The 26603-nt window shown below is 38.1% G+C and overlaps 2 protein-coding genes across 4 annotated transcripts; one reads left to right on the top strand and one right to left on the bottom strand.

The window, feature by feature from the left end:
- Positions 1–1425: 1425 nt before the first annotated feature.
- Positions 1426–18715, top strand: LOC139131610 (acid-sensing ion channel 1-like). Of its 2 annotated transcripts, none has more exons than XM_070697734.1 (10): positions 1426–1750; positions 7506–7673; positions 10140–10322; positions 12185–12309; positions 13453–13655; positions 14355–14499; positions 14979–15041; positions 15607–15760; positions 16402–16493; positions 17055–17329. In XM_070697734.1, the coding sequence occupies exons 1-10, from the start codon at positions 1494–1496 to the stop codon at positions 17204–17206; spliced, it is 1542 nt and encodes a 513-aa protein (XP_070553835.1). In that variant the 5' UTR covers positions 1426–1493; the 3' UTR covers positions 17207–17329. The 2 variants fall into 2 exon arrangements, with proteins under 2 accessions (XP_070553835.1, XP_070553836.1); XM_070697735.1 differs by having other exon boundaries at positions 1427–1750; positions 13474–13655; positions 17055–18715.
- A 77-nt stretch (positions 18716–18792) lies between these two features.
- Positions 18793–25653, bottom strand: LOC139131611 (solute carrier family 35 member G1-like). Of its 2 annotated transcripts, none has more exons than XM_070697736.1 (3): positions 25502–25653; positions 22397–22523; positions 18793–21136 (listed from the first exon to the last, which is right to left on the bottom strand). In XM_070697736.1, exons 2-3 carry the CDS (start codon positions 22481–22483, stop codon positions 20075–20077), a joined length of 1149 nt encoding a protein of 382 aa, XP_070553837.1. In that variant the 5' UTR covers positions 22484–22523; positions 25502–25653; the 3' UTR covers positions 18793–20074. The 2 variants fall into 2 exon arrangements, with proteins under 2 accessions (XP_070553837.1, XP_070553838.1); XM_070697737.1 differs by lacking the exon at positions 25502–25653 and adding an exon at positions 23473–23565.
- Positions 25654–26603: the final 950 nt, after the last annotated feature.

Raw genomic sequence — 26603 nt, 5'->3', positions numbered from 1 at the left:
ACAAAGACTGTGTTTCAAATATTTTGTTCGGTTGAAAAAAAAACTCTTTTGATTCTACTGGACAAAACAACTTTCAAGGCAACCTTTGGGGAAAACATTTGCTGCTGGGGGGAGGGGACTTTGTTGCCATACTCATTTCCCCCTGCCCCCCTCCATTTCCTCCAGCCCCCCTTTGAAATCAAATGGTCTGCCCCTAATAATGAAATGGCAAATGGGCAAAAATTCCTGAGCGTTCTACCACAGGGAACTGAGTAATCTTGTTGTTGTTGTTGTTGTTGTTGTTGTTGTTGTTGTTGTTGTTGATGGTGATGATGATGATGATGATGACGATAATAAAAAATATTAGGCCTAAAAAACAATGTGTCATTCCTTGCTGTTGTTTGTCGATGTTGTAGATAATTGTAAAAGAAAACTGTAATCGTGACAAAAAAACGACGTAGGTCGCCCAACGTCACTCCCGTCCTATTATACAACCATAGGACGGGAGTGACGTTGGGCGACCTACGTCGTTTTTTTGTCACGATTACAGTTTTCTTTTACAATTATCTACAACATCGACAAACAACAGCAAGGAATGACACATTGTTTTTTAATATTTTTTATTATCGTCATCATCATCATCATCACCATCATCAACAACAATAACAACAACAACAACAACAACAACAACAAGATTACTCAGTTCCCTGTGGTTCTACATCATTTATGTAAAACAATTGTTCAATATCCACTCCAAATGCCAGTTTTCTGTGAAGAGTTCTGGTAATAAGTTGCACAATCACTTCTAGGCTTAGCTCTGCGTGGCAGGGCTGTGTGGTTGGAGGCCGTATAACGCCGGTAACACACAGCCCTGCCAGGCAGAGCTATTCTAGGCTGTGGTTCATCTTCAACAGCGAGCACAGGGAGAACGATTAAAACGCGTTCGTCTTACAGAGTACGTTCTCTAATATACTACGACACCGGAACCGCGTTTCTTGTTGTCTTGGTTACAAATATAATGTGAAATTTGATTGTGAAAAGTACAAATTTTACACGAAATGCAACACCAAAGGTGTATTTTTAATGCAAATGACATGTGCAAGCAAATCAATAAGACACAGCGAGCATATAAACATACTACTTATATATATATATATATATATAATATATATATATATATATATATATATATATATATATATATATATATATATATATATATATATATATATATACACACAACATGAGCGCATAGAAGCATACAACATGAGCGCATAGAAGCTATACAACATAAGCGCATAGAAGCAAGTGGAAATTTGCATTATCGGGGAGGGGGGTATCGCATCGTCGCAGAAATTCTCTGTTTAGATCTACATAGTGTTTAATTGGTCAGTTAATATGCTCTGACACCCCCGTTTTCTGTTTGCTTTTCGAGGCATTCATATACCGCTAGCGAGTTTCAGAGTTTACAGCGCGAGTTCAGTCATAGAAATTTCCAATCCGGCGCCCGTAGGATGAAACCACGAGAAAATAGCGAAGACATCCATCAAGAGAAGTCGCCATCTTTCAGTGTGCAGTTCAAGAACACAACTGGAAGTTCGGTAATCGGCTTGTTTTTCGGAGATGCAGACTCAAAGAAGGGAACAGTGCAAAACTTGGATAACAAGTACGAGAATTTGGACGAAAATGCAGCTATCCAGGATTTCACCCAGAAAGCCACCATTTCCGGCATGAAATATGTGGGTGACAAAAAATCACGAATTCCACGAAGGTAAGCAGACCAAAATCTCATACAAATTTATTTTTCAACGTAGGCTGTCTGAATTGCAATTTATACAGATCGATTAAAATGACGATTTAGAGAAAAGGAGAGAAGTGGACAAGAAAAGCCTTTTGAATTTGTGATTTCTAAGTTATGATCTGAAATGTTGGCGGTCTGGTCACATTAGATTTCAACTCATACCAGAAAGTATGTATAACCTTTCGAGAAGAAAAAGAAACAGTAACTTTCAACTCGTTTCAAATTTGAAAGAAAACCATGTATTAAATCTCTTTATGTAAAATTAAAATGACAGACTCGAATGAAGATTAGAGGATGCGAACTGAAAATACTTTCTCGGGGCTTCAATCTATTAGATGTACTCTATCCCCTAACCTCAAGTCATAACGTCCCCCCAGAGGTTACTAATTAGATTCTTGGTTCAAGTCGTTGATGTTCTGAACCCTAAGGCCAGTCCGGCAAGTTATTATGCATAAGTGTTACTTTTATGCGAAATGCTTTGAACTGGATGATCGCGATACCACAGTACGCCGTCTTGGCAAAGTTGTATAAAAGCGTAGCATCTGCTCATATGTGGGATGGTGAATGCGATGGGCAAATTTCGGCCTGAACTGCCTGTGGATCTCGCGATACATCAAGATAATGTTACTGCATCTCATTCAAAAATTGGTCTTGGCAGTCTTGCACCAAGTCCAAAGTTTCTAGTGAATAAAACGAACTCTTGCGAAAAGCTATCTTTTCCGCCAGGACTACCTTCACACAATACCAATAGAAGAATACTCTAGAAAATCAATCCTGATGATATATATTCTAACTAGCTTCGCTGAGGCTTCCCTGGCTAGCAGATCTTTGGAATATAGTCATTCAATGAGCAGTTTAGAGACTGTGTTTAATGTGATGTACAACTGTAACAACATTATTTAGTTGGATCGTCGTAGTTCTGGGCCAGTGGGGCTACAGGGTCTACATACAAATAGAGATCAATCGGATTTAAATGAAGAGACGCTCTTTGTCAGTATTCACTTTTTGCCTTTATCCTTTCACGTCTACTGTCCTCGCCCCTGCGAACAAACACAGGGAGCAGGCAAAGAGAAAGGACACGATTCAATCTCTGCATCTGATCGATTGCAATCAATTTGCAGGTGACTCGTGGTTAATCAATGTATACCGTCAATAGCAAAAATATTTCGCGTTTCAAAGCGAATTGTCTGTGGAGGGTATAAGACTCATGCTATCCTACTTTGCAAGTCATTACGTGTATCTTAGAAAATTTAGGCTACATTCTTTGCCGTGTTCAGACTTCGTAAACAAGACGATTAAACCGTCGGTGATGTGATTAACATATTTTATTTGTGATCATGTTTATGTAAGGTTATAACTTTATAACTTTTGAACTCGGGTGACATTGGAACACGGGCATCTGTATACGTAACCACGGGGTTATAAGGCATAATTAGTTATAACAAAGTGTAAATAATGATTTTATTAACAATTAATAATTGTGAATATTGTTGATAACATTTAATGTATTCTTCATTATTGTATGCTTACAAAAGTATCTGGCTGCACTCGAATCCTGAGTGATGATCAGTATTTATGCTACATTTGTGCAGTTGTAGTACAGACCCTCAGAAATAGTCTATAATCATAAATATGTAAATAAAATCATTGATTACACATTTGTTATAACTAATAATGCCTTATAACCCTGTGAACTATCTTGATGTAATCACAGTCCCATTAACAGTGACTGTGATGTAATAATACACACATTGATTAAGCTGACACGCTTCATGGAGAGATCATTGTGCATATGCATGACGGTTGTGTTTCTCTGTGGTCGTACGTGTAGTAATAGTCGTTTGTATTGAAACGGTCATCCTAATCTTCACTTTCTTGTTCTTGTGCTTGGAATAATGTTGTGTACATTCACGCTAAGAGTCAGGGTGGATATTTGTAAATCGACAGATTAAAATTCAACCAAACTTTATTAATTCCATTCTATTAAAATTTAAATACATTCGTAAACCATTAGAGTACTTCAAATAGAGAGTTTGCAGAGTAAACCTCTGATTTATTTCCCGTTTTAAAAGAGAAAACATTTGTAAGCTTCAATGAGCACCGTTAGAGGAATCATATCATCAAAAGTTAACGACGTTCTCTGTCAAACTGCCCTCTAAATGATATATTGTGTAAGGCGATTGTCATAGGGTTCTTAGATTTACCGATTTACCGCTCGCTGCAGAAATTTACATCAGGTTGTTCGCTGCACGGAGAGTGCCACACTGTTACGGCGATAAAGTCAGTACTCTAAATATCTATACGTACCGCCAATTAGGGTAGCAATGACCTACATTGCAAGTTGCAATACTTTTCAAAGTTAAATTTCATGTTTTATTTAACCTCGTGAATCTTACATCCGTCCGTCTAAAGCTTTCCATTTGAAAAAAGGTAAAACCGTTTGAGTGTCACTCATGGTTTTGAACGTGCCTTTCCGTAACTAACCGCGGAGAGGTTCCAGAATGGAGGTAAGGCATAACGGTAACCACCACTGCAAAACACAAAACTTGCACATATGATTGAATAATAAGACTAAGTTTGTCTATAGAGTAAACTGGCGAAAAAGAGCAAAGCCTAAAAAAACATAAGCATTACATGTATCTTGCGTCGCTGAACTTACAGTACCATTATTGTAAGTTAGGTGCACAAAATAACTAATTGACTGCTACCAGCCTGCTGTACGAATAATTTTTAATAGTGCATTTTTCTCACGTCACATCCTCTAATTATCAAGCACGCCTTCTCAGTCTGTCTGAGAGACGTGAAACTGAATGCGAAAGCGCTTTTCGCGGTTACATGGCAAACTTTCGCGTTAGTGTAGAAAGTGACACTGGATCTAATATTAAGGCTGAGGTATTCGGCGCTACGACCGAGGTAACTTCAGCAAGTACTTGTTCCACAGCCTAGGCATCGATTTGGAGAAGTAGAGCACGACTCTTTGAACACAGATTTTGCAAATCATGATACTTAATCAACAAACACCTTTTAAACTTAGAAGTGATGTTCTATAAAATAGATAAAATAGGGGCTGGATAGTATATTCCGGCTTCAACTCCGAAACTCAAATTTCAATCAAGTAAACATGAACTTTGTGTGTGTAGCACGTTAGCGTTATAGTCAGGTGCATATGGCTTCGAAATTAAGGTTATGTTTAATAATTACATATGCGGACCGTATGGACAAGACTTGGAAAATTTTCGTTAACCTAGTAAATGTACAAAGGATACTGTTTCACGCCAAGCTCTTTTAAAATGGAGTAACTCGATTGTGGCCAATCAGCTGTAAGAACTGATGATGGCATAGATGTCAACACTCACTGTTCCCACGAGAGAAGAGAATATACAGCCGATAGGAAAAGGAAATTGGAAATCCGCAAAGGAAGAGGATGTCAATTCACGCCTTCTCGGTAAAAATTAAAATATATCCCCCGAGAAATATCAAGCCAACATGGCCGTCCGTCAACCTCTGTGCATGGCCCAAAGCAAATCATTTCCATCTCAACGATACTTGTTGACATCTAATTTTTCCTAGGTTGTTCATTGAACATATGTAAAAACGCCGCAACCGTAATTTGCCCTTTTTACCCCGACGTTATTTATAAGAACTTCCAGTAATATTTCTTTAGTAATGCAGACGTTTATTATCCACGGTTTACTCTTCATGGAGATTAACTTCATGTACTTGACCCAGAGAAAACAAAGTGTCTTTCATCGAAATTAAAAAAGAAAGAGTAGGTTGTGAACGATCTCGCCGTGTGTAAAGGGCCACTCATAATAAATCAGTCTCTGAAAGACCACTTGGATTGATCATCGAATACGTGGACAAGTAGTTTTGTACCATGAAAATTACCTACACACCTGTAGGTGAGAAGGCATCAGTGAACCGTAGGAGGATTATATCGTTCTTGTAGACGTAAATTTAAATAATATTACTTTGTCATGTCACTAGCGAAACTCGAAAGTGTTTATGAAAAGCCATAAATTAAAACAAAGCAGAAGGAGCGTCACCCAGTGAGAAACTTAGAAGACAATTTTAACATAATTTTCAACCTGTCAGTTTTTGCAGACCACAGACAAAAATTTTTAGGGTAGCATAAAGTTAAAGCTCCTTTAGCTTTATCATTTTGTTTTTTTATAAGATGGATTGAAGTCAATGCAACTTACGTAAGAATGCTGACCGAAGTCTGACCAGAATACGTTTTTGAAACAAGATTTTAGCAATTAAATAATTTTAACACGATTGGAACTAATTTAGGATGATTGAATATCGCATTAATGTCTGTTTAATCAGCAAATGTTAGGTCGTCTACTTTTCTTTTTTTTTTTTTTGCAATACATTTGTTTTTACGGGTAATTTGTAATATTTCAACTTTAAGCTACATGGCACCTAACAATTTTGATAAATTTGAATTATTAAAAGATCCATTTCTCCCAAATTAGTTCCAGTCGTGTTTTTTCGACTTGCAACTCAAATATGGCCGCCGAAAATATGGGCGTAAGTGCTTGAATTTAATTTACCAAGTCCATCTCCAAGGGTTGAAATAGCTACATTCCCAAAGACAATATGGGGAATCCAAAACATCTCTCCGAAGATCGGATGGTATTTTTGGCAAGTAAAATGCAAAATTTTACTGCTAAGCTTTTACCAAACTGTGCTCATAATACAAATAACTTTCTGCATTGATGTGCAAAGTTTGCTTTCGTCCGTTATGGACCGGGAGGGGGTACATTATATTGGAATAATTCAATTTGCTTCACAGACTTTAAAATAAAAAGTAGCAGACCATAAAAGTATTTAAATTTGAGAGTTCGAAAAACCTTTGGCCGAGGAGTGTCTTAATTTATCTTTAAGTTTTTTCTCGATACATTTAACAATTTGCCACGGCGCTCTACATACCGTGTAAAGTGAAGCAAAGAATTCTTGTAAAGTGATGCAAAGAATTCTAAAAATGCCACAACATTTGGCGTCTACCAAATTGGTTTCTCGCTCGTTTTCAAAGCCACATTTTCCAAATACAAAAATGTAAAATGATTGGCCTGGAGTGTGTAGAAGAGATATTCCTGTTTTCCAGGTTTTTTAAAGGTATTATGCGCCTCGAAAGTTAAAGAGTTAAACTTTAGAGGCAACTTTCCTTAGGGAATCTTTCAACCATTCTCTTTCAAAATCAAGAATAAAAATCGGGGATCACCGTGCAAACTTTGGTACTAGAGAAACAAATTACCCAAGATTTACCGATATATAAAATGCAAAATGGCCGCCATCCCTGTGTTAACTCTATGGAGAAAAATAAAATTTTTGAATTTCGAAAAACTAACCGGTGAAAAGTTTTCTTACACCAAGAGCTTTAAAATGAATCCCTACAAGTGATATATCAGAAAAGAACTGAAAAAGTTTGAGCGTCCAAAATGTCTGTCCCCGAGGCGCGTTCTACCTTAATCTGATGCTGAACTGATTGGTCGTAAAACTTCGCCTCCTCTACACTGCCGGATTACCGTGGTACCCACCCTTCCGCAATGACTGCACGGCTTACATCGTCATTACTACTGTCATGTAGATGTAGACAAGAGTAAAGAAATACAGTAAAAGACTCTGGAGCATAAGACAAAGATGGCCATGTAGACTGATAGACAGACAGGCATGACATAATGACTGCTGTCTTTGACTCTTTTCCTGTGATCTCTTCCAGGTGTTTTTGGCTATTGGTAGTGTTGACAGGTGCTGGATTTCTGACCTATCAGATAATACGAAGTGTAAATCTTTATCGATCCTTTCCTGTCAATGTCGATGTCAAGATTAAGTACGCACAAGATCTACCATTCCCTGCCATTACGATATGTAATATGAACCTGTTGAGGTAAGCAATATATAGAAGCAATTTCATGCTAAATAAACAGGAAATACACACTTCACCTTTTTGTGCCTAGCTTTTATAATTTGTTTCCTTGGAAACTTAATATATCAGGTATTACCATTGGAAAGGTCGTTGCTATATGCTGAGCAGTGAAACTGTAAAGGAATACCGAAAGCTAATTTCCCCCATGGCACTGAGAAACAAACAGATGTACTCTTTGCGGGATTTCTACCCGTTTTTATTTTGTGTACGGGCATTTCATTGCCGCATATTAATTTATTACTCAACGCACTAGAAAACCTGAAACCGCAGACAAGAACGTGAGCTATGTAGACTAATAGTCATCGCTATTTATGAAAGGAAATTAAAACCGGCTTTCTGAAATTCAAGAAAGAATTCCCTCCTGCGGAAGACTTTAAGTACGATGTCTTACTCAATATCACATGTAAAATAAAAACTCATTTAGGCCTATATACAACGATATGATTTGGGTTATTCTCTTGGGATTTTGTAGTGTACAACGTGTATAGTTTGTTATTCAGGTGGGTTTTCCACCGTGACGCGCTGGCGAGCACTTGATATGCAAAAACGATTCCAGTCATAATCATACCTTAATTCCAAATATGATTTGCACTTAACAACGCGCTAAATGACTGTTTAAACAGCAACATACGCGTGTGAAATCACACAGCCGTTACACAGAGAACCTATAAGTTGAACATCTTGTCGTAAAATAAATGAGTCTCCAGAAAAATACCCCCTTCTCTCTGTCTCTCAAAGGCGCTTTAGAAAGAAAAATCAATCAATCATTTCAAAACACAGAAGAATATTGTTGCTTGCATTCTCGGGGGGGGGGGGGTTCTTCCAAAGTTTATGCAACGTTGACATTGTAGCCTGCAAATAGCTTGCTATAATTTAATGAAATAAATACGAAGAAAATGCCATATTTTAAGTCAAAATATTAAAATGAACAAGATCTTCAAGCAAGCATTCTAAAAGGTCGGAAAAAAGTCTGAAAATGCAGTGATCCGCCGTCTAATTATTATTGTTCCGGTTGATTTCATTGTCGATCATATGACGTCATGTTATGACGAGTATGACACACGGTTCTCGCCAAAAGTACCCGGTGAAGATGTCGTGATCCGCTATCGGAATTTGTTGCAGTTGATTTCATCGAGAATTATGCCAGTGATGTTATGTCAAGACCGATGATGAAATAGTTGAGACTACTTCATACGATAGAATATGTTACCACTCTAGTCGGGCACAGCTTCAGGGTTATACACTCAGTTTTAATGCTTGTCACACGATAATTATCACCAATAATCCGACAACAAAAATTAAATGCCGCTTTAATCATAAATCATGACTTATTGGATTATCCCTCAGAGTGTATCACGGATATTTTTGTCCCAAATTAAACAAGTGAATCACGTCATACGCCGGTAATATACTTTGGAGTGCACTACTAATTTATTTTAGCTCGCCCTGAATCAGAGACGAAAAGGCACACAAATTGACACTAATATTTCTCAACATTTTTATGGCGCATCGTAAAGGTGTGCCTCTACTGAGTTCCCGGGAAGAAGTGATAAGAAGTGAAAATGTCTGCAGAAAAAAACGTAAACAGTAGATTGCTGCATTTGCAAAAATATTAACACGAGTTGAAAATGAAAACATGTTTTTAATTCTTTGTAGTAACATTTGGGTGACAAGTCTACCCCCACCCCCTGAAAATGACAGCTATTGGAACTTGAATACAAGTTTTTTCCCTGTCCACACTAAAATCTCAAGGTTAATGATTTACCTTATATTGTATTTTTTTTTCTATCAATGTCCCACGCTTTTCGGTGAGTCCCTGAAGTTACCTAAAATTCGGTTAAACTTTTTTTCCACAAAAGTTATAACTTCTACAAGAAATTGAACGTGAATAATGTGAAAACACCAGTGTCTCCAAGTCGCCTTACTATAACTAAGCGACCTTTTGAGTACAGAGGACAAATGGACCAACCCTTCTTACTTGCCCGCTTGTAACACTATAGTTATGCATACAGTGAAAGGATCTGCCGTCTGAACTGCAAGGCAATGTCCACATGACGTTCGTCAAGCGGTTTAATTTGGAAACACTGTATGTATGTATGTATGTATGTATGTATGTATGTATGTATGTATGTATGTATGTATGTATGTATGTATGTATGTATGTATGTATGTATGTATGTGTGTGTGTGTGTGTGTGTATGTATGTATGTATGTATGTATGTATGTATGTATGTATGTATGTATGTATGTAATGTGTGTGTGTGTGTGTGTGTGTGTGTATGTATGTATGTATGTATGTATGTATGTATGTATGTATGTATGTATGTATGTATGTACTATGCATGCATGCATGCCTGCATGCATATATGTATATATTATGTACCGTGTATGCATTTATAAGTTTATATCGGCATCTGACATTTTCAGGAAAAAGGAAATGGAGAAACACAATGAGAAAAACGTTGCTGGAGTTTTAAAACTGCTGTACCCATTGGTGACGGAAATAATTGAAGATAGCGATGCTTTGCACAATTTTACGTTGTCATCGGTAAACAATCTGACCGAACTTCTTCTGAGGTATGGTCACCGGAAAGAAGACATGATAATTTGGTAAGTATGTGTGATTACGGAATTCTGAATACCTCTGATTACGACATATGGTTGTTATTGTTGCATTAAAGTGGCACTCCCATTTGGTAACATTTTTAAAACACATTTTTTTAGTGCCAACGGTCGATATTTGACGTGGCGACTGCGCGTTGATAGCGAGATATCGATAAAAACATGTCTTCAAAAAAGTAAAAGTTTGAATTCCGGTGGCCAACCTAAATTCAGCTTCCGAACATCGAACGTTCGGCACTGGGGCCATTGTCAACTAAGCTATGGAGTACGAGTCTACACTGACACTGCTGTACGCCACAGTACCACTTGCCTCGGTGATCGGTCATGACCCGTGGGAGAAAGTTGAGTCTTACTCACTTGGTGATAAAACGAAAAACAATTTTTGCTGATTCCAGCAGAATTCGCATAGGTGCTTAGCCCAGTTACGTGCGGTTGATACATAGGGGCCACCGCGTGGTATGCATAGACGCATACCACGCGCGCGGCGAACCACACGTACTGTGTGGCAGACGACAAAATGTAGTCATCGGAGGCGGCTAATATTTAACACGTAAAAACTTATGTTTATGTGGTATTTGTTAAAAATATAATACAACTGATTTAGAATAATGACAACAACAAAGCTAAGAAGAAGTTTTCAAAAACTGACCTGTGGTAAAGGCATAATGCTGTATATAAAGTCTTCGCAGTGGGAGGTAAAATTGCGTCGTTCGAACTTATTATGGACTCCCTAGAATATCGTCAATCAGCACAACAACAAACCTTCGGTGGATTTCGCCTCATAATCAGAAACGATCGTAAAACTTCGGGATGTGAAAAATACGCTCGGGAAATGACATGTTTTTATCGATATCTCGCGATCCGCGTGCAGTCACCACGTCAAATATCGACCGTTGGCATTAAAAAAATGTTTTTTAAAAATGTTACCAAATGGTAGCGCCTCTTTAAAGTATAAAGTGCCTCAAAACTGAAAGACTTAAACTTTTGCTCGAACTTTCGGTTCCGCGCGACAACTTTTAATTAATCCGGTTCGAAATCAAAAATAAAAATTGGGAGGGTTCACCTTTCAAACTTTGGTACTGGAGAAACTTTTTACCAAAAAAATTACCGATACTTGAAATACAAAATGGCAGCTATCCCTCTGTTAATTCTATGCGGGGAAGTTAATTTTCGATTTTAACAAAAATATCCGGTTAAATCTTTAGTTAATCCATCGACCCTCGTTTTTCTCGAGAGTCTATGGTTAATCCATGAGCTTCAAAATTAGTTCCCAACAAGTATCAGGCCAAAAAGATGTTGTAAAGAGTTTAAAAGTCTGAATAAGGTAGATCGCACCTCGGGGACAGATATTCGGACTCTCAAAACTTTTACAATTCTTTTCTTATCTACCACTTGGGAGGGGCGCTCATTTTGAAGCTCTTGGAGAAAGAAAAACTTTCACCGGCTTAGTTTTTCGAAAATCGAAATTTTTTATTTTTTTGTCAATAGAGTTAACACAGGGATGACAGCCATTTTGACTTTCAAATATCGGTAAATCTTTGGTAGTTTGTTTCTCTAGCACTAAAATTTGCACGGTGACACCCCAAATTTTTAATATTGATTTTGAAAGAACGGTTGAAAGATTCCTTAAATAAAGTTTGAGCAAAAGTTTAAATAATAAGTCTTTCACTTTCACATTAAATAACATGGCGGATCATGTAATTACCCAAAGTAGTAAAAAACTTCCGACAATACCAATGAGAGACGTAGCTGAATACATGACACTTTTAACGAAAGCAAAGTTTACTTCTGCTGAAAAAATATGCTCGTCAAGTTTATCCTTTTCATCGGATATTTTGTTCATCATGCAGGTGTGAGTGGAAAGGGAGGAGGTGCTCCTATGAGAACTTTACATCGACGCTCACTGACTACGGACTGTGCCACACTTTCAACTCTGGTTCCAATGGTCTCCCGTCACTAAGAGTGGACAATACAGGTAATGGCTTGACTCTAACACGCATGGGAGTCGGAAGAAGGAAAAATTAAAAAACGCATATACATGCACCTAAAAGGAATACAACTATACAGTGCGCTTTTTGTCACCTAGACATTCTTTATTGACTAGTTTCTTAATTTGCAAGTGCAAAACTTACCCCTCGACAAGTTCCGTAATTTTTTATTTGTTTGGAGTTTTTCCTATCACAGGCAAATTTAGGCTATATACATAACTTTTCATCGCCCTCAGCGGTATGTTTTGTCATGCAATGTTCCGATTAAAATTTACCAAACTGTCTAATTGTGCAATCTTTTAGTTGTGTATACATGCATCTGCCTTTTATAGATAGTAATCAGAAGCAGCATTTAGATATTTACTATTGGTTTTCTGTTTGGTGAAATATATAATCCTTAGAAACTCTATATGCACTATTGCCTAGAAAGAATTGTAACCTAATTCTATTCTTCAAGCATATTTTGTGAATACTAATGAAAATGACTATATATTGTACAGGATAAACAACAGAAAACCGACACCGAAATATATTTGACATGCAAGCCTCGAGACAGATTACTATCACCAGTCTTGGGTGCAAATTAATGTCTTTACGACCAGATGGCTATTGACTCACACACATCTAAATTAAAGTCAGGCACACTATTACATGTATTATCATTATGTTGTTTATCCTGTACAAACAATCCAGTCATTAGGTTCCTTCCTGTTAATGATATGAAAACGTTTAGTGTGTGTAAAAAAACATGCATACCAGACATCGAAGTGGCAAGGCTTGCCTGTAAACGTTGTATACTTAATTATTTTCCTATTTCACAAACTCAGCATAGAAAGACATGACTAGCTGATTTAATCTTGATGATCTCTCGAGTAGTACTGACATTAGCAGAAAAGGATCACGCTAGTTTCTCAACAATATACAAGCCTGTATGTTATTGAAGTTCCTATTGAAAATTTGGGAATTGTATATCTTAATTTATTCAAGGTCGTGAACCATTGACGTAAGAAACATATAATGTTGGCAGATCCGTTCTTTTTCCCTATGATATGATCGGTTTCACTGATGGCACCGACGCAAGACCTGTGTGTTCGTGATGTTTTCGGAATTTTTACTCACAATGCTTTCAGGATCTGAATTTTCTACTCTAGGTGCACGCTATGCCCTGACTTTGATTTTAAATGCCGAGCAATGGGAGTACGGGAGAGGTCCATCCCAGTCAGCAGGATTCAAAATTGCCATCCACAGCCAGTACGACATCCCTATGGTCAGTGACCTTGGATTTGCTGTTGCACCGGGAACGTCAGCATTTATCGGACTCAAAATGACAAAGGTTAGTTGTGTGAGGGACGATAAAATCGCTTCATTACTGAATAGGCATAGTGCATTGGACGAAAACAAGGTTTATTTTCGTAGTACCTGTGGCTTCGTTGACCCTTTGATCCATTCGGTGTTTCCCTCCGCCATACGACCCCATATATCACCGTGCCCGGAGAGACCGTGCGTATATGTATTTGATGAACAATCGTACTTTGAAATGCGAATAATTCTTACTTGCAATCCTCCACTGATTAATTTCCAGATGTAGCAAACGTCCGAAAGCCTACAAGTGTTTACATTTGAAATAGAAGTCGGAGAAATAAAAACACGATGGAAGGTTATTGAAAAGTACCGCAACCAATCTGTCTTCATCTTGTCAATCACGATATAGTTTATTTCCTCGTCTGAAGAAACCACAATATATTTTGCTTCTGTAATATTTTTAATTTGCAGAAACATTCTTTTGAAGTGTTTTACCTAGACAAATAATGGCTAAGCTTTATAAGGCTTGTTTAAATTACCCGGTTTTATTGCCACATTGGACAGTTCATGTACATATTAACCTTAAATGACTTCCCAGAACGAAGATGGATTGGACCTATTCAAGTGAAACGAAATGCCTCGCAACGTACGGACTGCAAATATAATTCAGTCGGTACATAGTCTTTCAGAAGTTTAAATGTCAATTTTGTTTCCCGTTACCCCCATTGAGGTATCGAGTTTTCCGGAACCCTATGGAACTTGCAAATCCAGAAAGTTAAAATATCATGGCAACTACACTATGTCCAAATGTCAGCTGGAGTGCCTCATCGATTTCATTGTAGAAAAATGTGGATGCAAGCGACCGTACATGCCAGGTAAGAGAGGTTTTAATTTGAACAACCGTTTTACTATTGGAAGCTCATTATGTAACGTTATAGGGATTGATTATATATAAGGTGCTTCATATTGTCTGTTGAGTATCTATGTTCGCCTTTGATTTTTGCAGCAGTTACTGACCGAATGAAACGTCCGGCGATATTAAAATTTAGAACTCAAGTTTAATAGCAATGTTGTCAACTTAGAGAGACCTTATATCTTCTGTATATGATGTGTGAATTGATATACCAATAATATACCTTTTATCAGCTACCTTTTCTACGGAAACACCAAAGAAACATACATAAATCAAACTAAATGTTATCAATCAGTAAGAGTAAGCGTGCATATGAGGTGAACAGAGAAAGAGTTGGCGGGGGGAAAGTTAAGTGGTCCACACCTATTGATGTAACTTCTTGCTAGTTGCACACTGTCGTGTGAGTACTTATCTTTGCTCGGTTTATTTATGTTTTTCCAGTCGCAGTCGATGCACCTTATTGCTCGCCCGAGGAGGAATATTTATGCTGTCTTCCCAAACTTGGTAAGGAAATTGGCGGTGACGTGTCCCTATTACGACACAGTAGACATAATTGTATCTGCAGCATAAAGTTGGACCGAAAGTCTAATACTAGCATTATAGCAAAAGTCGGTTTGACTTACCATGAGTATCCTTCAATTTCGATTGGGGTTCTGCAATTTTAACAGCTGTAGAACACCAAGCACTTGAACCTTCTTCGTTCTGTCATATTGCACAGACTGAGGTCGGCGCAGGGTTACCATTTTGCAGTATAGCTTACGAAAGAGCGGGTCAAATAACCCGGAGCTGCTCGCTTTTTATGCACAACGGGTTATCTTGAACATTAACGCAGTTCTCTACCGAAGAAGGCGAGTTTACCTCGTCAGTCACTAAAGATTTCTTAATCCAAAAAGTGCCCCAGGGTGCTTTGGCAAAATGTGCACCAGTGAACGCATTTATCGTTTGACGCGATGTCATTGGTGCGTTGGCTATGAAATACCAGAGCTGCTCGCCAATCAGTGTGTAAGTCGATTTCATGCACTCTTCAGAGGAATAAGCCAATCGTTATAATGCCGATCTTTCTCTTTAGATGAATACGCCAGCCACAGACAGATGTGCGATTGTCCAGTTCCGTGTGAACGAACTTTATACAGTGCAAGTCTTTCCTACGCACAGTTTCCGTCCGACTTTATGGCCGTTGAGTACAGCAAGCTTCTTAATAAATCCGACCCACAATACCCAAGGTATTTATCAGAGATATCAACTTCAATGTTAAATTTACACGAGTTTCTATGAAGTCAACCAATATAATATATATATATATATATATATATATATATATATATATATATATATATATATATATATATATATATATATATATATATATATATATACACAACCAGTTCAGTTGTTTAACAGTATATACCTCGCGAGAAAATATAAAGAACATGAAGACAAATCATAATGTTACATAAGAGGAGGGGTCCTGTGGACCAAAGCAAATTCTTACAGAAAATAGTCAGGGCAGTTAGATAATTTATTTGTCATCTTTCCATGGACTGCAAGGTCATTGTGCCATCTAATGCTCAAATTCCTCGGTAATTGTATTCATTAATGCAAAGTATATTAATGAGCACTGTTTGAGTATGCAAATCAAATTATAATGATTCATTATCAATGAAGAGTATTCATTTGCCTAAAATTGTACATGGTGTCTGTTGTGCTGCTCGTTACGCTTCAAGAAGAGGCATTTTCAAATTTCCCCAATTCATATATTCATCGTAGCCCAAGCCATACTATCGACAGTTTCAACATATTTTTAGCCTAAAATGTCAAAGTAAATATAAATTAATAACTTACAAACGATGTTGTGAATTATCAGGAGAAATGGAGCAAAGTTGAACATATTTTTCGAGGAACTAAGCTATGAAGAAATCAGCCATCGTGCGGCTTACGAACTTTTTACATTATTCAGTGAGTAGATTTGATTACATAAGACGTTTATATGGAAACAAATGCAGGGATGATGATGATGATGATGATGATGATGATGATGATGATGATGATGATGATGATGATGATGATATTGGTAATGACGATGATGATGGTGATGCACGTCATCGTAATCATCATCATCTCCACCACCACCACAACAACCACCGTTGTCGTCATCATTGCTATATTCATGATCGTAGTCATCTTCATCCTCGTCGTTGTTGTTGTTCATCTTCATCCTGTCGTCATCGTTGCCTACATCAACGTTATCATTTTACGCTGGTGGCATATAGACCTAGTTTAATGTACACCTAACAGATCTAATACAGTTTTTTGGTGTAATTTTGTTGAGCTCCTTCGCATCAAAAAGCATAGGCAGCGTATAGTTTTCATCACAAATTTGGTCGGCTAGATAACACAAAGCAGTTCAAACAGACGGATGAAAAGTTCGCAGTCACCGAGAAGATTCGGGCCAAATTTACTTTTACATTTTCTTTGAAGATCTGGGCCTAGTTTACTTTTCACATTTTCTTTTCTAAGGTGACATAGGTGGCTCTATGGGATTGTTATTAGGAGCAAGCTTTGTGACCGTCGTTGAAATCGTCGATTTTGCGTGCGTGAACATCTACAGAAGATGGCGGCGAAAGACATCGAGCAAGATTTATCCGAAGACCAGTAGCAATGACAGATGACTGAAGTAGCAGAAGAATTCCAGAAATGTGACATTTGATAATACTCGTGAACATTACATGTAAGAAAAAATGAAAAAAAATTGCTGCTCTTAGTCCAAACTAGCAGCGGAGAAACTGGGCGCCTTTGATGTGTTTAAGTATATTTTCGCGGTGTGTGTCTGCACACCTTGATTTCCGTTGCAATTTATTTTCTCAAAGGTCTGACTACAGGTGTTTTTTACGAGTTTGCTCATATCAAGTAGATTTTGGATATTCAAATGGACATCAAAATCTAATAATGCTCATTTTGATTGAAGATACTGCTTAGATATTGATTTTTCGTGACAGGTGGTATGATTGATTCAAAATAATATTTTCGTATAGTTTCACAAATACTTCAACTATTTGATTCTCACATCTTGAAGGCTAGTTTATTGAGTTTTTCCTATGAAATGTAGACTCAAACTAATTTCGAATATTCTCAGTTGGTGAGAATGCTGCTTTAATGTAAGATATCATCTCCGACACACCTTGACTTACTTTTTTTTCATGATCATATGTACACTTACAGTTGTTTACCAGTACTTGCGCATTTTTATACTAATTTCTCGCAAAACCAGTATCCGTAACAATCCCGCTACGGCAATCAAACATGATAACTTGCATCGGTTCTGACATCCCCGGATTCCGATTTACTGCACCTACATCGTCCCACCCTATAGGTAGAATGATATGTGGACTTTCAATCCTTACTTCTTTGATCTATCAATTGTGGAAGTTTCTTTTGAAGCTCATAGAGTAAGTACAGTTTTCACCGGCTCATTTTTATGAAAATTGAAATTTTCATTTTCCCCATAGAGTATCACAGGGTTGGCGACCATGGAGTTCAATTGTCGGTAAATTTGGGGTAATTTGTTTACCTTAGACTAGTACAAAGTTTTGCACTGTGACCCCCGGTTATTATTCTAGATTTCGAAAATGAACGGTTTCAAGTTTTATCAGAAAGGTTGAGCAAAAGTTTAATTAAGTCTTTCAATTTCGAGACTCATACAGTACCAATACGACTGGAACTAATTTGTGATAATTGGATGATGTAGTAATGAAGATTTAACCCACAAATGTAATCTCATCTGCTTTTCTTTCTAAATTACACACTGTTTTTATGAGTAATTTGTAATATTTCAACATTCAGCTATGTGGCACCTAACACTGTTGAGAAACTTGAACAGTGTAAAAATCCAATTATCCCAAATTAGTTCCTATCGTGTTTACCTTAATCACCTGTATTTGCATAGATCGGATTTGTTGAATTGTCTAGACTTGCTCCAAGTCTGTGGGCATATAAATATCAAAACAGAATATATTGAAGGAATGAACTTCAGCCGACTGTCAGGCTGGGTGTATAGGCTGGCGCTTAGATAGTGCAGTGGGGTCAACAGTTTAGCCCACAGTAACTGCCGCAGGAAAAAGCCAGGCGACTGACTTTGGGCCAGTCTATGAATAGTCGTCAAGCAGAGTAATATTAAACTTTATTTTTATCCTGTTTTTGCCCAGAGTTATTAGATTAGAATTACTCTGTCATATAAAAAAATCACGAGCAACACTACTTGGATGAATAATTAGGAACACTTTATTATGACTTCATGATGCAACTCAAAGTTTTCTTTCGTATCATGCCATTCGTCTCATTATCTGAGAAAAAATTCAAACATATAAATTTAAAGCATATTCGAATTAACTTGTACATGACATAACCGTGACCTCACACGTGTTTTCTATACTGTGAAGGTCGAATAAAGTGTCAATTGATAGTACATTTGGAGATTCTTTGATTTTCTTGACGTCTTTGGCCGAAGTGTGTTTTCAAATTTAGTGGAAACCTTTCAAGATGACTTCTCGATCGTTGAAATTTTGACAGCCATGCAAAAAGCAGAAACATGGCGCTGAGATTCTCTTTTGGTTACCCTGCCATCCCTATAGTCCAGCATAACAGTAAAACTGCAGCATGGAAAACAGGTCATGCCGAGTATAGTCGCAGGAAGAAGTTACTGACACGCAGGGGTCAAAAGTCATGCAGGCGTTGGCATAGATACATCCAGTAAGTGCACGGCAAAAAAAGATGATTTGCTCTTTGTTTGTGTCCTTGGATTCCATTCAGTAAACGTCGAGAAGATTAAAGCCAGAGACTTTGTCAATGACTGGGATTTTTATCATACGTAATAACCCGATTTACCTCTTGTTGAAAAAGACAAAAAAAGTCAAATATATACATTGTGGTAGAGTCATACAGTATACTTTGCATTTTGAAAAATAGATCTCTTAATCAATGAATAAGAGCAGTTTGAAATGTTCAGGCAATGTGTACTATGCCCGGATGTTGCAGCATTTACAGAGCTCGAAAGCTTAAACGGTGTAAATAGTTGGAAAGTAAATTGAGAAAGAATGAATGCGTAAATTACAGTACATATTTAGCATCACAATTACAGCCATTCACCAGACTTGGTCCACATGTACAATATCGAGTTAGAAGTAACGCGATTGGAACTATTTTGGGATAATTGGATTTTCATATTTTTTAAATTTCTCAAAAATCTTAGGTGTCCTATAGCTGAATGTTGCAATATTACAAATAACTCATAAAAACAAGTGTGTAATGTAAAAAGAAAAGCAGATGATATTACATTTGTAGATTAAATCGACATTACTTCACCATCCAATTATCCCAAATTAGTAATCATCGGCAAACAGAACTCAGGTATATCACAAATTCAAACACTTGACAGAAGAAACCTTGGTAGCGCTTAAACATTCCTCCTTTGAATGTCAAACATTTTCTTCCGCGAATTTCGGCATTTTTGGGCAAGGGAATGTGCTTGGAAGCTTTTTACTCTAATCTGTTTGTTTGAATTCCGTATATCCATCTTTCTCTTTCTCTGACTCGAAATCCACCAAGTGTTTACTTTGGTTGTCTTTCCATGTGACCACCGATATGACTAAAGCGCTCATCATAATCAAGGCGACACCGCCAATTTCAAACCATCCGATGTGAGTGCCGAATACGAAATAGTCCAAAGTGTAGGATACGACTACTTCGAAATTGAACAAAAGACTCGCTGTTGCCGCGTTTTCCAGTTGAACACTACGGAACGCTGTCCAGTGACCAAGGCAGTCGAAGATGGCGACACCAATGATGAAACCCATAATTCTTCCGCTAATTCTCCAGACTGGGCTCTCAACTAGGAAGGTTAGTGCGCTACAAATGATGCAAGCGATGATGGAGTCCCACAGGATAATCGTCAGCATGCTTACGTGCTCACCCAAGGCTCGGCAGGTTATGTAGGATGCGGCGTAACCGGCAGCACCAGCAGCGGTGGACATGTACCCCAGTGCTTCAATACTGATGGTACGGTTGGTATCTGGATCTTCTCCACCAAATATGAAAGTAGGTTGCGATATTAACAGAATTCCGGTAATGTTCACCACCGCTACGATTCCGTGAACCAGTTTCCATGGTTCCCGGAGGAAGATGGTGCTGAAGATGGCGGTGATGATAGGCAGCGAACCCATGAATATGGCATTAACGTTTCCGATTGGAAGATTGGCCAGGGCGTAATACAAACCTGCTTCTCCAATAGTGTAACCAATGCCGTTAGCTATCAGGAGAAGTCTCTCCCTGGTGCAGCCAAGAAGCACGTCCACCCTTAAGTACACTATCGGCGGAATCATTATCGCCCCTATGATACCCTGGGCTATGAATACGGTCTGGAAAGGTGTCAAAATCACCAAGGCCAATGCTGCAAACATATAGCCAACGGCAAACGCACAGCCGGAGGTTAGCGCCATGCTTATTCCGAGCGCCGATCTCAGCCATTGCATGTATCGCTCTCGCCGAGTCAACTCCCCTGGTTCAACTTCTATCATTCGTCTCAAATCGTCACCGTTGACAGCAGACTGAAATAAATGAGAGAAAATTGTCACTCAATTGTCACAGCTGTAGTCTTTCTATATCTATATTCTATATTTTATTTCTATATCATTATCCTACTCGGACTTCGGACCATGTCCTAGAAAGTGTGTTATTGCAACGCACGTGGTTAAATCTCGAACAGAAATGCACTAAGTTCAATGTGGCAAGAAGGCCCATATACCTGAGGTAAATTTTATCAGGAGACATCCTTAACGGCCATGACATTTAAACTTTACAGGAGTTCGGGGCTAGGATTGATTTAGAAAAATATTTTATCCTAATTTGATGTGTCCTGAGAATGTCCTTCCGACTGGTCTCATGTCAAAGCCATATCGACTTCAAATTTTTCGTCCGAGGGATTTCTGTTCAAAAAATACTTCCCATCTTCATTTGCCTAAAATGATGTATTACCCAAAGAGATGCAACAATGAATGAGCTTTCACTGTATTGTATATTATTGCCTAAATACATGGGTTTATGTGCCCGAGAGCAGGTGACAATGTGCCCGACGCCAGGAGGGCAAATTGTCTCCTACTGCGAGGGCACATAAACCCATGTATTCAGGCAATAATATTTTTATTACATCCCTTCACAGTTAACGCTATATGATAGTTACATGAAAGGCATTTTCAAACGATTTTACCATCAAGCTTATCGACCAGCTTCAAACAGATTTCAGCAAAAGTCAAAATAGCAGTTTGCGCATGGATATTTTGTCCTAATTTCTTCTCTCCAACGTGCTTATCATTAATCTTCTCTCTAATACTCAAGCGATTATAATATGATTTAAATCAACAATATTACAACTCTGCTTCGGGTGGGGGAACAAACAAATCCTTGTTTTGCCATATTGTACGGAAACCGCGGGCATTCGTGAAGAACCGCCATCTTTATGTATGCGTAACAACCTACGAACTCTTTCAGAAGAAGTTAAAAATAAAATAATGACAACAAAGCTATGATACACGTAAAGTTCAAGTTGGTAAAGGCTTCATTTCGAACTCGTACGAAATAATGAATAAAGATAGTTCAATGTCAACTTAAAATATGATCATATTGAGCTTTTGAAGTTCGCATGTATTTAATAGAGAAAAACAACTGAGAGTCATGACTTTCCCGCCACCAGAACACCGACATATTTTCGTCGTCGTCGTTGTTGCTCTCGATTTTCTTCGTCTCAATGCATGATAAGTTCAAACCGGCGATTGCACACGTTCAAAGCACGGAATCTATATATTACGTACCCGCTTTTCCGATAAAATGGGCGTCCTGTCATTGAATCCATATCGGTCGTCATTAGAATTTCTTCTCTGGTTGTCAGGGTCCGGCATCGTTTGTCTTTCGTTGTGATAGGACTCGAAACTATTCAACCTGTATAGAAATGGTAGAAATTGTCCACATTGTTGGAATACACATATTATTTATTTGTTTATATTCATACGCGGCTTGTAAAGTTGTATTATCGGGATACAATGATAGGCTAAGATAAATTAATGACAGTGTGGGAGGAAAATAAACTACTAGTACGCCATTGAATATAAAATGGGATTCACTTGCCATGTCCTTGCCCCAATGGAAAGAGTCGAACAGTGCTATTGGTTTTGAACTATGACAATGCAGTCGTGCGGAACTGATCTCATCGAACGGACTTTAGAAGATGTGTCCAAGTGAAAGCGTCAAACCGTGTGTTAAGGGAAGACAAAAACGTAAAGATCCGATAGATCACTGCAAAGACAGTTTTACTTTTCAGTACTTTTTGACGCTTTCTGTCGATGCCCTGGATCGCGTCGAAGGTTGATCGTAATCCACATTTCAACAAACTGAGATTGCTGGCTCCACGAATAGATATTCGACAATGTAACCAAACCACCAAACATCGCTCTTTAATTCTCTGCACACCGGATTTCAGCCTTATTTCACCATAAAATTAGAGTTTTGTTTTTTTAATTTAAATTAAGAGCCATTTTAGACTCGGAAAATATCAGTGATTGTTATTGGGTATTTTTAGACAGAAGGTAGAAGCAAGTGTACGGAGAAATGATGATGAAAAACTATAGAAGAACAAAAGCTGGAATCATTATTGATCTCTGCTTAAACATCGGATCAGAGTTTTGTACATAGATGTTGCAAGATGCAACTCTTTTCCGTATCCATCGCAAATAACCTGTGGTCCATCCGTCTGACTATACCCCTTCATTTTGGTGTTGAAATCCCACAACCACTGTGTTTTTATGCTAAATAATCGAATACGGACTCATCATAAAGTCCTTCATACAGATTTATTACCGCACAACCAAAATCGGACGCCTCGATCACTTACCGTGGCTGTTTTCCGTTACAAAGTCCTCACCCACGATTTGGTTGTGTTACCAACCTCACCAACAGTCAACGAATGAATTCAAGACTCGAATACCCGCGTCTTTTGCAAGCCCTCATATTATATGTGTTAGACATATGGCGGGGATAATTTTACATAAACCTCGTTATTTCTCAATAAAGCCTGTGTTTAAAGCATACACATGGTCTGTTTACACATCATATGTGGCGGTTTAATTTTTTTGGTCACAAGTAAGGACTTAAGCTTGTCTGTATCAATCATCAAATACGGCAATATTAAATTTCACTAATAGTGGCCATTTACATATCTATCCGTTTTCCGGGGGAGGTGGGGAGAAGCAGAGATTAATAGCACTACAGAATTATGAGCGACGATCAGACGTAAAGAAAAAAAATCATCTGAATCATGTACAGGTGCATTTTCCGGAGTTTTCGACACTGATTCGATTCGTCCAGTTTCGCACGTCTTCAACTGTCCCTGAACTGCGATATACACTGAGGGTTCTAAAAATAAGGAACCATATAATTTTGCCGACATTTTTAGCATTTTGAATACCAAATACCCACCCACCTTGTTCGCCTGCACTAGGCAAGTTCGTCTAGATGACGTAGATCTCTATACCACTATATGACGAACGTAACTGATATGATAGGCCCCCCTCGGCCATGAGATATGGAGCACTGCAGCCTCTCGATGTTAACCTATACTGAACAGTTTAATGCAAGACAGCTGTGAAGCATGGGAAACGGGAGTCGGACTAATTTCTAACAATTTCCGACAAAGACGTTGTCGTCTGACAGAGTAAAAATACATTTGAGTACGTCAATTCTCGTTTTATCATGCGATGAATCCCAGTTTTTTGCACATGGAATGTCCTATAGAGTTAACACAGGGATGCATGGCCATTTTGAATGTAAAATATTTGTAAATTTTAGGTGATTTTTTTCCCAACCGGTAGTACCAAAATTTGCACGATGATACAAGATTTCCATTCTTGATTTTGAAAAAGAACGGTTGAAAGTTTTCGTGGGGCAAGTCTGAGTTAAACTTTTGAGTCTTTCAGTTTCGAGGCGCGTTCTAACTTAAAGAACAAATTTTGCAAATGCCTCCAATATCGACTATGCGATATCCATGAAACATGTTCTGTAGGTCATCAAAGCTTCGCGCGCTGAGTATCCCCATGTGGTGTACTTGACGAAATTCACTTTTGCAGTAGCAAGGTTGAGTTGTAAACGTTCTTGGGTATAAAAATGGTCCCTACACGCAAAATCACTACTAAATAATATTGGCGCCATGCCCCTTCACATTCAGAACACAGATACGTGCTTAAATTGATAATTTTGGTCAAATTCATCAACACACGAATGGCGCACGGACATGTAGATATTGTATGTTCCAGTTGCCAGCAGCACCCATGACAAGCCGATAAGATTCGGTCCTGTCCAAGGAATTCAATTTAATGTACCAAATTACGCAATCAGACGCTTAATTCAATACGTCTGCAAATCAATATTGACTGTGTAGGCCTGTTGTTGAAAGTTCAAAATATTAAAAAAATCTTTTATAGTACCTGTCTTCTTTATACTGTGAGGTATTCGCGCCTCAATAAACCAAGTGACGCCCCCAAAAAATTAATCTAGTGTAAGTAAATTACCATTTTCACTGAAATTCAGACTCGCTTTCTTTTGGTATCAGCGGAAATAGTGACCAACGGAGAGACAGGTCAATGTAAAATTGAAGGGACAACATGCCAACTATCTAATCCACAGAACAAATCGTTTACATTTGATTTAATAACTTGTATTTTCTTACAAAGAACCAATTATTAGAATTTGACTTGTTGATAATATCTTTCTGTCTCTGTCTCTGTCTCTGTCTCTCTCTGATTCAAATACTGATGACGATATTAGACGAAACATACGAAAAATTTCACTTAATAGCAATATTTCATCCACAAAATTTCAAACAAAAAGGCCAGGAGGAAAAATACCGATTCAAGCTGTTCACTTACCAATTAGTCTCTTTCACAAATCACAGGTTGTGTCCGATGCCCTGACACAGACCAATTAAAATGTGAAATCACTTTTGCGGATGTCAGGAGGTAAAGAGAACCTACCACTCCGTGCTCACGCACCTCTTTTCTCTTCAAAGTCAATACAATGCAAATTAACCGGGAGTACAGGATCATATATCAGTATTTCCGGATGGCCTAGCCCAGTGTCAAGGGATTACTTTGTCCTTACTTTTATTAGAAATAGATCTGCCTCTCTGACCTTAGCGACAATTTCCCCCCATTTCTTCATTTTGGATCTTCTGACAGAAATTAACATTGACTTTGTCACCCTAAATATCGTAAAGACGATATTTTTTATGAATTAATGATAAACACCAGATAGGTCATATCATTAGAGAATATCTTATGTAAAAACCATATTCCGTTTCTATGTATTTGTTTATTTCCCCCCTCCCCGTAAACAAAATACAAAGTAACATATAGACAGAGTCGCAACACTTGCATGTCTTTTGTTCCATGGTCGTCTCGGTAGACCATTGGCTTTTCATATTAAATGAGCGCCGAGGTGTTTAAACTTTTTGGAGGCTTTGTTTGTGGTTGATAATTACACGAGATTATGCGAAAATACGACGAGATGGCATCGTACTGCCAGTCGCGTAGCAACCATAGTTACTTCGTGAGCTCTCAGGCCAGAAACACTGCTTCACGCCAATCAAAACATAACACGCCAGCAGTTTCATAAACATGTCCTTCCTTGACGCATGTGTAAAAGAGGGTATGACTGACCGTAAACCTTGAGTAAAACCAGTCAGTATCGATAAAAGACTTTCAAATTTGGTTCAAACACACTCATTATATATTCATAAAAATATGAGAGGAATTTTTAAAACGGTAAAACTCATTTTCCTGAAGCTCAAAACACTCCCGTTTTCGCCAGCACGTCAATTCTGCTCAGCACCACACGACAACAACAACACAAACTTTGCCGAACATACTTTCGCTTAACAATTGGCGAAAATCCGAAAATTACCGAAGGATTCATGGTCGGCACTCTTCGGAAAAGAGAGGCGAGAGCAACCTGAGGCGAGGCGAACATGGA

Source organism: Ptychodera flava, chromosome 4 (genome assembly GCF_041260155.1).
Source record: "Ptychodera flava strain L36383 chromosome 4, AS_Pfla_20210202, whole genome shotgun sequence".
NCBI lineage: Eukaryota > Metazoa > Hemichordata > Enteropneusta > Ptychoderidae > Ptychodera > Ptychodera flava.
The sequence above is the reverse complement of the archived record's forward strand: the minus strand, read 5'-3'. Positions and strand labels throughout refer to the sequence as shown.